Below are 13,471 nucleotides of genomic sequence, written 5' to 3'. Positions count from 1 at the left end.
TCTAGGTTGGCTCCTAAAAGTTCTAATCTTTTAATTGGACCATAAGAAGACCGCTCTTCCTCCCTTTCATTCCACGATGCGGAATTTGTTCAGATGCTCTCCACTAATCTGGTAGTCCCTTTCCAGCCTGTTCTTACTCTTGTCTGGCACGAATCTTTTCTACTCTATGGGGGTTCGACTGTCTTTCTCTCTTCACTTTTCTCCCTGCACTCTGGCTCTGAGCATCCTCCTCCATCCTTAAAAGGTCCCTGAGCAAGAAACCCCAGGCCAATGGCAGTCAGTCCCACTAATGAGTCCCGCCCCCAGAGAGGCGGGCTAAGCTCCGGCCATGCTTCTCCTGCACCTCTGGGCTGGGTTGGGTTTGCCTGCTCTCTGCAGTGTCTGTGAGTGTGGACCTTCAGGCACATTAGTTAAATCAACATGTGAGCAAAAGCTTTCCAAATCTCCAGGATGTCACAGAGCATGGCGCACTTGGGCAATGTTCTTTGATAGCCATCATTTTAACCAAAGGCTTTTAAATATTTAAAAGTTTTTTTTATTTAAAAGAAAACTTTTTAAAAATACCAGTACTGGGGATTGAACCCAGGGGCATTCTGCCTCTGAGCTACCCCTCCCCCCTCCCTCTTTTTATCCTTTATTTTGAAACAGGGTCTCACTAAGTTGCAGAGGGCCTCACTAAGTAGCTGAGGCTGGCTGCTTACCTGAGATCCTCCTTTCTCAGTCTCCCAAGTACTGGGATTCCAAGCATGTGCTACTACGCCTGGCTAAAAGAAAGCTTTATTTTATAACAACAAACAAAAGCAAAACAGTAGCAGCAGCAACAATAAGAAAAAAACTCACCCACTAAAAACCCAAATCAAGGTAATCAATTTTTTTAGCCTTTTTCCTTTGAAAATTGTCTAAATCTGACACCATATGTCAAGGCAATAGCAACTGACATCTGCGAGAACACATGATGGCTGGCAAAGCCCTTGTCACCTGTTTCATCTCTTTTAATCCTTATATAAATCTTTGAAGGGAGGTACTTCTGGTGCCCCACTTTCCAGGTGAGAAAACATTTTTGGGCTGGAACTCTCAGGTACCACATCAGGATCACCAGGTAACAAGCCATTGTCACTGCGTGGGTGAGAAGACAACTGGTACGTAAATCTGATTTCCTTAATTGTCCGTATTCTAGCTCTTTCCATCCTTTCTCCTATACTGAGGGTCCAGACATTTATAATACTAATTTAACATGGTGGTTCAGACACAAAGAAGAAGAGAGTCCAGACTGGAAGTGGGAGTGGTGGTGGGAAAGGGCCTTAATTTTAGAAAAAGAGGCTACATGGAAAAATATCAAAGGCATATTTTTATATTTAGGGATCTATCTGAACTTTGTCCTCAGTAATTCAATCCAAGATTTATGTACAAAGGAATTTGTTCCGGCATTATTATTATTATTATTATTATTATTATTATTATTATTGTGGTATTGGAGCATTCCACCTCTGAGCTACACTCCCATCCCTTCTTATTTTTTATTTTTGAAACAGGGTTGCAAGAGGCTGCTGAGAATCTTGCTATTTCTGAGTCTAGACTGGAACCTTGCGATCCTCTTATCTCAGCTTTTCAAGTACTGAGATGATAGATGTCGGCTACAGTAGCTTGCACAGCATTGTTTAAAAAATCAGAAAAATCACAAGTCACCTGAATGTTCAGCAAGAAGGAAGAAGGCTGCCTTAGTTATGTATATATTGAATATTAATAGATATTGGAAAAGAAGTATTTACAGGATTTTTAATGGCATAGACTCATGCTTGCAGTATTACAAAGGACAAGTTAGTCAATAAATTGAATTTACTGAAGGGATATAATTGGAAGAAAATGTGCCAAAATGTTGACATTATCTCTCATTGATTATGGTGTTATGCATGATAATGTTCTTTAAAAACTTTTTTTTTTGCTGTACTTTCCAAGTTTTCTACAAATTAGCATATGTTATTTCTGTAATTAAGTTTTTAAGGAATTACAGAAGCAACAAAAGATAAAGCATAAATTTTTGAAACTACATGGATCTGGGTTCATCCTTTAGCTCAAACTAATTTTCAGCTGTAGAACATCTGGCCAATTACTTCTTTGAGCTTCTGTTTCCCACCTGTAAAAAACCCCACAAATATTAAGATTGCGTGGAATTAAAACAAGCGCCATGATGCTTGCGGGGACTCTAAGTATTTTTTCTAATTTCTGAATTGGAGTTTCATAAATATAACATGCCTATGTCCAGTGTTTGTGAATCATGTGCACAGATTCAGGATAACTCCAGAATTTTAGTATCAGGGAGGTTTGAGGGCAACCTTGTGTTTGGAACTTTGGTGTGGCTAGGTCAAGGGGCTTGGTTAGGACAGTTGTCTGGAAATTTCTGTAAGATTAAGATAATGTCCTTTTGCCCTCTCATTTCATGCAGACACACTTGTGTGACAGGTGTGTGTGTGTGTGTGTGTGTGTGTGTGGTAGGTTAGATAAAGACCTTCATCTTCCTCATTTCCAAGTATGGCTAGGATAACACTGTCTCTCTCTCTCTTCATGTGCAAGGTTTCTGGATACTCAGAAGGCATCAGTAAAGGCGTTTTCCTAGCAGAAGTCCTCAGTATGTGGTTCAGTCAACATTCTCACTGATGGCATCTGAAACAACTGACCACACAACCTAGAGGAAGGATATTTATTTTCTCACAGTTCTGGAGATTTCAGGGGTTCCATCCATGCCAGGCCAGTTACAAAGAGAAGCGCAGGGCCTGGCATTGGGAGGCAGAGAGAGAGAGAGAGAGAGAGAGAGAGAGAGAGAGAGAGAGAGAGAGAGAGAGAGAGAGAGAGAGAGAGAGACAGGCAGATAGACAGTCTAAAATCAAGTGAGAATAATAGAATAATATGCCTGGATCCCCATAAATGTTTCTTTTCAGAATGGATGCAAGTCTGTCAGAGTGTGGGTATATGTAGACTGTGTCCACATCTTTCCAGAACCTGAAGAGACCTTTCTCAGATGCACAGAGGGAGATAGATGGTCCCTTTTTGTTTCCTTCATCACAATATTCCACCTCTTCCATGGGAACAATTAAGTAAAGTAAATGCCTCATCTCAGACATAGTGCTAAAGATAGGTATGATTGCAAACAGACGTGTTTACTCTAAAGTTTCTTTTAAAGAAAAGATTCTGAGACGATGATCTCCCAATGTTTTTGGAAGACCTGGCATATTTACCAGTGGAAGGAGAGTCATTCTGTCATTTATTTACAATCCATTCTTTGAGACTGTATGAGTGGCTTCCTTGGGCTGACATTGGGCCTCCAGGTCTTTCCCCACCTTCCAAAACAGTCGGGTCTTTCTGGATTCATCACTCAGCAGGAAAAGAAAGTAGAGATTACTATGACTTTACTGAGGCAATTATTTAGTAGATTACAGGCAATATATCTGGGCCAGACCAGTTCAACGCTCAGAATATTGGCACATCAGCCCAGAACTGGTCAGAGGCATTATGGAAGTTTTTTGACATCTAGGACCATTTTACATAATTTATTGAAAATTTATCAATAACTTACTATTTTCTGGTTGTAATGTTGGGTAACCTGAGATGAGAGAAGAGTGAAACTTTCTCTCAATGGAAAGCCAATGAAAACAAGCAATATCAATAAAGAAGCTCTCCCCAACTCACTGTACATTCAATTTATTTGTAGAGAACTAGATGTCTAGGGTTCAAAATTGAGTGCCAGTGCCATGAGCTTGGACAGGCACTTCTCTTATGCACCTCCGATACCTCAGTTTCCCCATTTTAAAAACACAAGAAAGCTAGTAATACTAATGTCTCATATATTTTTCCTTTGTGATGATTAAATATGTTAACTTATAGTTTCCTTTGTGACAACTAAACATGGTTGCTCATGCACAGTGCTTAAAATAACATTTGGAAGTTTTCTGTAAATGTTAGCTACTGGTATTGTTCTTCCAAAAAGTTATTTTTAATTGACATAGTAATTGTACATCTTCATGGGATACAGTATGATATTTCAAAACATATATACCATATATAATGATCAGTGAGGGTAATTGGTATATTCATCACCTCGGATACTTTATGGTGGGAGCATTCAAAATCCTTTCTATTAGCTATTTTGAAATATACACTTAATTGTTCTCCTACTGTGCAATAGAATATTAGAAGCTATTCTTCTTACTTAACTCTTGTACCCATTAACCATCCTCTCTGCGGGCCCCCTTCCTCCTACTCTCCCATTATTCTGCTATTTGCTTCAATAAGATTAACATTTTTTAAACATCCACATATAAGGAGAACATGTAATATTTGCCTTTTGGTGCCAGACTTATTTGACTTAACATAATGTCCTGTGGTTTCATCAATGTAGTCACAAATGACAGGAGTTTACTATTTTTATGACTGAATAATATTCCATCACACACACACACACACACACACACACACACACACCCCCAATTTTTTATCCATTAACCTGTTAAAGGGTACCTTGGTTAATTCCACTTCTGGGCTGGCCGTGAACAGTACTCAATGAACATGGAAGAGCAGATGTCTCCTTGATATTCTTATTTCATTTCTTTTAGATATATACCCAGTAGTGCTGTAGCCGGCTCATATAGTACCTCTAGATGTAATTTTTTGAGGAATCCCCATACTGTTTTTCATGAGGGCTGTTGCAATTTACACTCCCACCAGCGATGTGTGAGGGTTCTCCTTTCTCCACAACTTCTCCCACACTGTTATCTCTTAGCATGGTGTTTGTTGACAGCAAACATTTGTTGAAGAGTTGGTATTGTCAGGTATTGCTCTTCACAATAATTGTGTTTTCCTAAAGAAAGCAAGAAGATAGACAATCAAATGGGCAGGAAATGGGCAAGCATGCACCAGAGAACAAGGTGAGGCACAATCGAAGCAGGCTGATTCTTCTCTAACTGACTAGGACCTGGTTTTCTGAACCTTAACTGTGCGACTTAGGGTTTCTCTTCTCTAGGTTCCTTATACTCTTTTAAGTCAACAAGTGACCATTCTCAATCTTTGCAATGTCATAAACCAACCCCCAATTTTTTCTCATATGAGAAAGCTAGAGAGAAATTGGAAGATGAAAAGGACTTCAGATAAAGGAGGAGAAATACCAGTTGAAAAGCAGAAGGGATGCTGGGCATGGTGGTGCACACTTGTAATCCCAGCATTTGGGAGGCAAAGATAGGAGGATCGGGGTTCAAGAACAGTCTCAGCTACTTAGTGAGGTCCTTTGCAACTCACTGAGACCCTGTTTCAAGATAAAGAATAAAAGATAGGTGTCGCTCAGAGGTAGAATGCCCTGGGTTCCATTCCCAGTTCTGCAATTAAAAAAAAAAAAAAATGGAAGAGACTAAAGCAGGGGAAGGGAGAGACAATGAAGGAAATAGTTCAAATCCTGCTACATGTTTATGAAGTTCTCAATATTAACGTTACTAATGTGTTCATGGAGGGGTAGGAAGCTGTATGGGATCCAGATGGAAAAGTGCCAGATGCTGTGTATGTTAATAGTGTTCTGAAATGTGTAACTGCAATGCCCCAGTAAAGGTATACTTAAAAAAGTAAAACTAATGCATAATCTCATATTAATGCCCTCAAAACAGAGCACTGCTTTTTTAGGTAAAAATGAAAATCATTTATACATAGGTTTGGGATAGGCTCAGATGAACGTGTATGCCACTTTTAGGTGCTGACGGTTCAGTGTTGTCACTAGTAGAGAAAGATCTTTGAGGGTTAAAGGTTCAGGTCTTCGCACCAGCTGAATCGCTCATGCCTTTCTCAGACTGCTTCCTTCTTAAAAGCCATGCATTTTCCTTCATGTGTCACTAAACTGTCTGAACCTCAGTTTCCTTTTCTGTTAAAGTGTGTATGTTAGCCATCCTGCCTCTCTCTAAAGGGTTATTCTGAGACTTAAAAGAGATAATGGGAGTGGAAGTGTGGTTTTCATGCAGAACCTGTTATTATGATAATTGTGGTTTTATAATGAGTGCAAGATATTCCAGGTTCTCCATGGGAACTATTGCAACTGGATGTACTATGTTACATACAGAAAAAATATCTAACTATTCTTCTTAGCCATGGAACCATGTAGAAAATTGGCCTGAGAATAAGAAGATTCATCTCTTTGGTTTACTCACTATCCACCTACCTGTCTGTCTATAAAGTGCTTGGAGCTCCCTGAGGTCTGACATACGTGTGTGTGTGTGTGTGTGTGTGTGTGTGTATGAATGTAGCTGCCATTATAACTGGCAAGTCTGCTTTCCAAATAGGTTCATTTAACTTGGGGCACACCCTACCTAGCTCTGTGTGTTTGAGCCACCGTGCAAACTGCACACCCATTTTCCCCCAGGGCAATTTGTTCTTAAGCACTGCTTTATCATGTGAACAAAACAAAAACACTGCAATTAGCTGCCGGTTCCTTGGATGAAGAGAGCATCATTGTTCTGAGGCAGATATTCAGGAAGGACTGCTTTGGCTGGTCCCCTTTCAGCCTGCCATTGGCCTGGCCTGGAGCTGCTGGGGTGGGGTGGGGTGGCAGTATCCAAATGGGATAGAACAGCTTGGCTTTCTCACAGAGTTTACTATGGCCCTCCTCTTTGGTGCTGTGGTCTCAGCTGCTACCTGACCTTATGAGGAGAAAGGAGAAATGGAGGCCTATCTCCATGGACACCTAAGCATGTGCGTAACCAGTCAAAGGAGAGATGAGTAGGACTGGAAGAAAGGAGGCTAAGTTCTTACATATGGGAGGCAGAGATTTTTGCCTTTTTGCTTATCACTATCTGTAGAGTTTGGATGGGGGTTAGGTCCTCACCAAATACTTGTTCAATATTGAATAAAAGCACAAATGGATGATCACAATCTTGAGACTTAATTTCAGATTTGATGGTGATCTTCAGCTGGCCTTCCTGGTGTACTTTGTGTAGTGAGAAAGAGAACAGATGTTTGTCAAGCATTTTCCACGAATACCTCATGTTTTCTTGTTTCATTTTACTAAATTCTCACCATGGAGGGGTAGGAGAAGTGTTAGCCTCCTTTCTCTGAAGGGAGAAATTAGTGTTAATGAGACGTTCAATCCAGGGGCCTGATAGCTTAAAATTAGTGGCCATTGTCACCAAGTAATAATTTCTCCTTGGTCTTTGCTTCCTCCATGTGGAAAAGATTCATGTGGAAAGCTTGAATGGGAGAATATGAGAGGTTTATTTGGGGAAAGTGAAGCTACAGTGTAAATAGGACCATGGTAAAAAGAAAAAGAAAGAAAATAAACGAATAAAGCAAGCAAGCAAGCGGGAGGGAGGAGGGGTTTACATTCCTGAGAAAAAATATCTAGAACAGGCCAATTTCCAGAGTTAAAAAGGTGTGGAGTCTTTAGTGTGGCAACTTTATATTTTTTCTGGACACCTCTTTCCTCAAGCATATTCTACTTGGAGTAGGATGTTGTCCTTTTCTCTCACACCTTAGCGAGTCTGTACTGTTGTTTCTGCTCCTTTGTTTCCCTTGCTTCAAGTTTCTCCCAATTTGACCCACTTACTCAACTCTTAACTACCTAAAATTATCCCTTTCAAGAGCTGGAAGCCCTAAAATCTGTCCAGAATAGAATCAGAAGGCTCATCTTCTATAGCTTTCTGCAGCTGGGCAGGCAGGTAGTTTCTTAATTTTTTTCTTGGGGCTCTCATACTTCAGAAAAATAATCACATGCCCTAGGGGTTCCCACTTCTGGTAGCTTCAAGTGACAGGTTAACACAATTTTACCTGAACACCATTTGGAAATTTTACTTCCTGCTCACTTTAATTTGGGGAGGTGCTACAGGTTACCCCATGATTTCATAAGGCCTTTGGTCTCTGGTCTGATGAGTTTTGGGTCATGTCATTTGTCCTCCAGGATACAGAGGCCATGGTCAGGGGTACTCACACACCGTTCCTCCCTACCCACCAAGGAGGCACAGGGTCATGGCTGAGTACAGATGTGGCCAGAACATGACTTACTGAAGCAGATGCCATCCTCACATAGATGTCTCGATTCTTCTCATCTTTCCACTCCCTCCTTTTTCACTTCTTCTGTTTTCTCCTTTTCACCATCTTACTATTTTCTTTCTCATTCTTTTTTTTTCTTTATTCTTTCTATGAAACTTTCACAGAATAATAGTGTCTCTCTTCCCTGTGTCTTTTCAGGTAAATGGAAAATGGGCATCGTGTTTCTCAAGATCCTGTTGTTACTTCCCTTGAGCTCAGATGCACAGGTCTGTGTATGTTTGTCCCTTCACAGTGTAGAAGGGACCATTGTACTGGCCAGGGTAAGCTAGCTAGCTATCATCTAACTATCTATCTATCTATCTATCTATCATCTATCATTTAGCTATCTATCATCTATCTAATTTATCTATCTATATGCATACTGTTTTGACTATTAGAACATTTTGACCTTATTTCATCTTGGTTAAGATACATTCTATGCATTTTTTTAGTATATGTGTTACTGGGGGTTGAATCCCAGGGAAAGACCCTTTTTTTTTTGGTAGTACTGGGGTTCCTGGAAACCCTTTTACTTGCAAGCTACACTCCCAGACCTATTTTATACTTTTTTATTTGGAAACAGGGTCTCTTAAGCCAGCACGGCTGGCTTTGAAGCTGCGCGATCCTCCTCTCTCCTCCTCCCAAGTGCAGAGATTACAAGTGTGTGCCACCATGCCTGGCTGTGTGCAAGACATTTTTATATTTTATTTTGAGACAGGATCTTGCTAAGTGGCCCAGACTGGCCTTGAAATGGGATCTTCTTCCCCAAGCCTCCCATGTAGCTGGGGTACAGGCTTGCACCACATCACCTGGCTCATGTTATGCAACTTATAATTATTATATCAAACAATTTACACTTTATAAGACATATAGGTAAGACTTATAGATAGCAGAATAAACATTCTGTGTGTGTGTGTGTGTGTGTGTGTGTGTGTGTGTGCACATGTGCACTACTGGGGATTAAAGATAGATGATGGTCTGAAAGACACAGGGGAAGTATGTAACATTTTTTTAATTTGCTAGTGCTCATTTTGTGGCCCAGGATGTGATCTAGTTTGGAGAAGGTTCCTTGAGCAGCTGAGATAAATGTAAACTCCACTGTAGTTGGGTGAAATATTCTGTATGTGTCCAACAGGTCCATTTGATCAATGGTGTTCTTTAGGTCTGAGGCATCTTTACTGACCTTTTTTCTGGAAGATCGGTCTAATGGTGTGAGAGGGATGTTGAAGTCTCCCAGTATTATTGTATTGGGATTTATGTGTGACTTAATGTCACATAGAGTTTGTTTTATGAAAGTAGCTGCACCTATGTTTGGGGAATAGATGTTGAATAATGATATTTTCTCTTGCTGGATTTTTCCTTTTACCAGTAAAAAATGACCTTCTTTGTCTCTTCTAAATTTTGGGCTTTAAGTCTAACTTATCTGATATCATAGTTGCTACTCCTACTTGCCTTTGAGTTCCGTTAGCATGGATTACCTTACTTCAACCAATTACCTTGAGTTTGTTACTATCTTTACTTGTAAGGTGTGTTTCTTGCAAGCAGCAGATAGATGGATTCTTGATTTTAATCCATTTTGCCACTTTATGTCTTTTTATTGGGGAGTTGAGGCCATTTACATTCAGTGTGATTATTGAGAGATGTTTTTTTTTTTTTTTTTTTGGTGGTACTGGGGTTCCTGGAAGCCCTTCTACCACCAGGCTATACTCCCAGACCTATTTTTAAACTTTTTAATTTGGAAACAGGATCTCTTAAGCCAGGGGAGTGGCTTCAAACCTGTGCGATTCTCCTGTCTCTGCCTCCCAAGTGCGGGACTTACAAGCGTGTGCCACCATGCCCGGTGTGAGAGATGATTTTTAATTGCTAACATGTTAACATTTTATTTCTGTTTGAAATACTATTTATTCTTTGCTTAGTTGTCTGCTGGATGGAAATTCTTGTTTCTCTGGTTCTGGCATGTATTACCTATTTCTTCTTTGTAGTTAACTCTTTGAGTATTTTCTCTAGCACTTGTTTTGAAGACATAAATTCCTTCAGTTTCTCTTTGTCATGAAAGCTTCTTATTTCCCCATATATTTTGAAAGAGTTTTGCTGGGTAGGAAATTTTTGGCTGAAAGTTTTTTTCTTTCAGTTTGGAATATGTTACTCCATGCCTTTCTGGCTTTCATAACTTGGTTTGGAAAGTGTGGAGTGATTCTAATTGGTTTGCCTCTGAATGTCACTTGGCCTTTTGTTTTGTTGTCTTTAAGATTCTCTCCTTGGCTTCTATATTGGTCATTTTGACTACTATGTGGCGTGGGGAACCTTTTCTCTGATCTTGTCTAAAGAGAGTTCTATAAGTTTCCTGAACTTGGGTATTGACCTTTTGCTCTATGTTTGGAAAATTTTTTGCTATTACTTCTTTGAAGAGATTATTGATCCCTTTTATTTCACCTTCTTTTCCCTCCTCTATTCCAATTATTCTTAGGTTAGTTCTCTTAAAATAGGCCCCTGTTTCTTCAATGTCCAATTCCTGCTGTCATATTTTTTTTCTAAGTTATAAACTATGTTTTTTTTGGAGTAATCATCTTCTAGAGTGAGATTCTATTCTCCATGTGGTCTGATTGATTGTTTATAGTTTGAATTGAGGCCTTTACTTCAATGATTGCATCCTTTATTTCCTTCAGACTCTCTCTAAATTCTTTTCAAAAGACCTGTATTATTTCTACAGTTACATTCCTGATTTGATCTTCTGGAGATCTCTGCATTTCTTTGTTATCATGTTCTGATATTGTGGGGTTGTGGGAGCCCATTGCTCCATTGTTGTTCCTTCTTTCCATGATTTCAGAAGTTTGTGCCTTCTCTGGGTTCTTCTCCAGGTTACCATGACTTCACTTATGGTTACCTGGATAAACTCCTTTACTGAGTTGTATCGCAAAGTCTCCGACCCAGGGAGTAGTAGAGGCTGCGCAAGACCCTGGGGGCACCAGGCTGGGCATTTTCCCATGGGGAGCTTTGACTAGTGTGTGGTATCTCTGCCACCACTACTCCTTTCCTTCGTTGAAATAAAGGATCTCAGACTGAGATCTCAAAGGGAGTTTATCAAAGCTGTGCTAGTCTCTGGGGGGGTACAGAGCTGCGATTTCTCCTGTAGGGGCTGCAATTTCACCCTACATTTTTGTTGCACCCTGGTCTGGAGCTCTCACGCACGTGGTGAACTCACCTCAGCTGCTGGTAATATGGCGGTGCTTACACGCCATTGGCCATGAGCCTGGTGTACTTCTTTTCTGGTTTTGAGCTCTGCTCTGAATCTCTGGATGGTGTAATGAGCTTGGCAGGTGGAAGATTTAGAAGGTCTATGTGCTGAAAGAACTGCTGAATTACAATCAACTAATCCGCAGCTGTTTGTTTCAGCTCCTTGTTTACCTTTTCCTTTCTGGGGCCTAGTGCTGAGACAAATGGCACCCATGTGGCACCTGCCGCCGCAAAGCGGGCATGTTTCTTTTCTGCTCTCTGGTTTTACTTCTAGTCTTCTTTTTCTCTGTCCCTCATATTTATAGTTTTTATTTCTCCACTGATAGTGTTTTCTGGCTAAGTAAAGTGCTGATTTTATGGCAGTAGAGATCGAGTGTTAGCATGACGTGTAAACGCTGCTTTTCTCAGTCGCCATCTTCTGAATGTCAACTTTTAAGAATAGGTTTTTGGAGTAAAATAAGCCACGGTAATAAGGGTGACCACCACCAAATGAAGTTGGAGTATCTTCCATCACTTCACTGTCCTGGCACCGTGAAGCTCTGAAACAATGTCAAAGGGGAGCATGAGGATCTCCTGATTTGTAACATTTGGGCTTTGAGGCCAGACTTAATCTGATTTAAGACAATTTAGAATGTGTTCACTTAGGTTGGTGGTAAATGGTAAATATCATGGGATTTATAATAATACAAGATCAGTCCATAAAATCAGGTCAAATTTATAGAATGGAATTTTTCTTTTTCCCTTTTCATATAAAATTTAAAATAAAGAGAGAGGAGAGCTTCTGAGGAACCCAGAAGAGGTTGTATTAAGAAAGTATAAAGGCATTTAAAAAATTATTACTATGGAGTTCAGGAAATCTACTTTCTCAGGCTTCTTCCTCGCCTTTTTTCTCAGGAACCACTGGACAGCTTTCTGTCACTTTTCCTCAGATTTTATGTATGTGGAGTCATCCAATTTTGGGGAGAAGTTTGGTTTCTTTCAATCAATGTATTTATTTTAAATAAATCCATGTTGTAGTTTAGTATGAACATTAAGAAACACCCTGAGCCAGGCATGATGGTTCACACTTTTAATCCCAGCATTTGGGAGGCTGAGACAGGAAGATTGCAGTTTGCAGCCAGCCTTAGCTACTTAGTGAGGCCCTTGCAACTCAGTGAGACCCTGTTTTAAAATAAAAGAATTAAAAAATAGGGCTGGGAGTATCACTCAGAGGTAGAATGCTCCCTGGGTTTCACCCTCAGCACTGAAAAAAAAAAAGAAAAAAGAAAAGAAAGAAAAAAAAGAAACACCCTGGGAGCTGGGTGTGGTGATGTTGGAAGCTGGGTATGGTGATACATGCCTGTAATCCTAGCACTTGGGAGGCTGAGAAAGGAGGATTGCAGGCTCAAGATCAGTTTCTTCAGTTTAGCAAGGTCATCAACAAGTTAGTGAGACCCTATTTCAAAATCGAAAAAAAAAAATAGGGCTGGGTATAGCTTCAGAGAGAAAGAGGAAAGAAAAGATAAAGAAAAGAAATACCTGGTTCTCTCAACGGTATTGTCTAAATGTCTAAATTGTCTCAATTTAGACAATTGAACATAGTCTAAAAAGGTCTATCTTTTTTTTCTCTCTTGCACTACTGGGGATGGAACCCAGGGGCATTCTACCTCCAAGCCATACCACCAGTTCTATTTTTTATTCTTTATTTTGAAAGAGGGTCTCAATGAGTTGCAAAGGGCCTCACCAAGTCATAGCTGAGGCTGTCCTTGAACCGTGATCCTCCTGTCTCAGCCTCCCAAATGCTGGGATTACAAGTGTGTGCCACCATGCCCAGCTTAAAAGGTCTATCTTAAAATATACGTGTAGAATAAATCAACACAGAAGACTAAAGACCAAGAAGTTCCCTGGTAAACTTCCCTGAGGAGGCATGACAAAATGAAAAGAAGGGTAAAGGAAAATGCAAAGGGCAAGCTCTCATTTCACTCTTTTATTGAATATGACTCTCCCACCAAATTATTTACCTGGAAGGATAATTGTCAACAGTTACACCCTTATTAAAATTCTTTAATGGCTCTTTTATTGTTTGAATAATTGTTTCTAAACCCATTAGCCTGGTAATCAGAATTTTGGCCTACTTCATGACTTCCTGGTTCCCAACACAAATCCTCTACTTCATTTCTTACCAAGCCCCTTACATGGACATCTC

General features: G+C 40.1%; 1 protein-coding gene across 1 annotated transcript in view; it reads right to left on the bottom strand.

The window, feature by feature from the left end:
* Window positions 1–11,500, bottom strand: part of LOC308260095 (fatty acid desaturase 2-like protein FADS2B) — a gene marked incomplete at both ends in the record, with an annotated part of 48,990 nt that extends 37,490 nt beyond the window's left edge. Inside the window, 2 exon segments of the mRNA XM_080691425.1 lie at window positions 1–27; window positions 11,255–11,500. Coding sequence (XP_080547551.1) covers window positions 1–27; window positions 11,255–11,500 — 273 coding nt within the window.
* Window positions 11,501–13,471: the final 1,971 nt, after the last annotated feature.

This window comes from Muscardinus avellanarius (genome assembly GCF_963383645.1).
Source record: "Muscardinus avellanarius genome assembly, chromosome: 1".
In the NCBI taxonomy this organism is placed as follows: domain Eukaryota; kingdom Metazoa; phylum Chordata; class Mammalia; order Rodentia; family Gliridae; genus Muscardinus; species Muscardinus avellanarius.
This window is presented reverse-complemented; position numbering and strand designations above follow the sequence as displayed.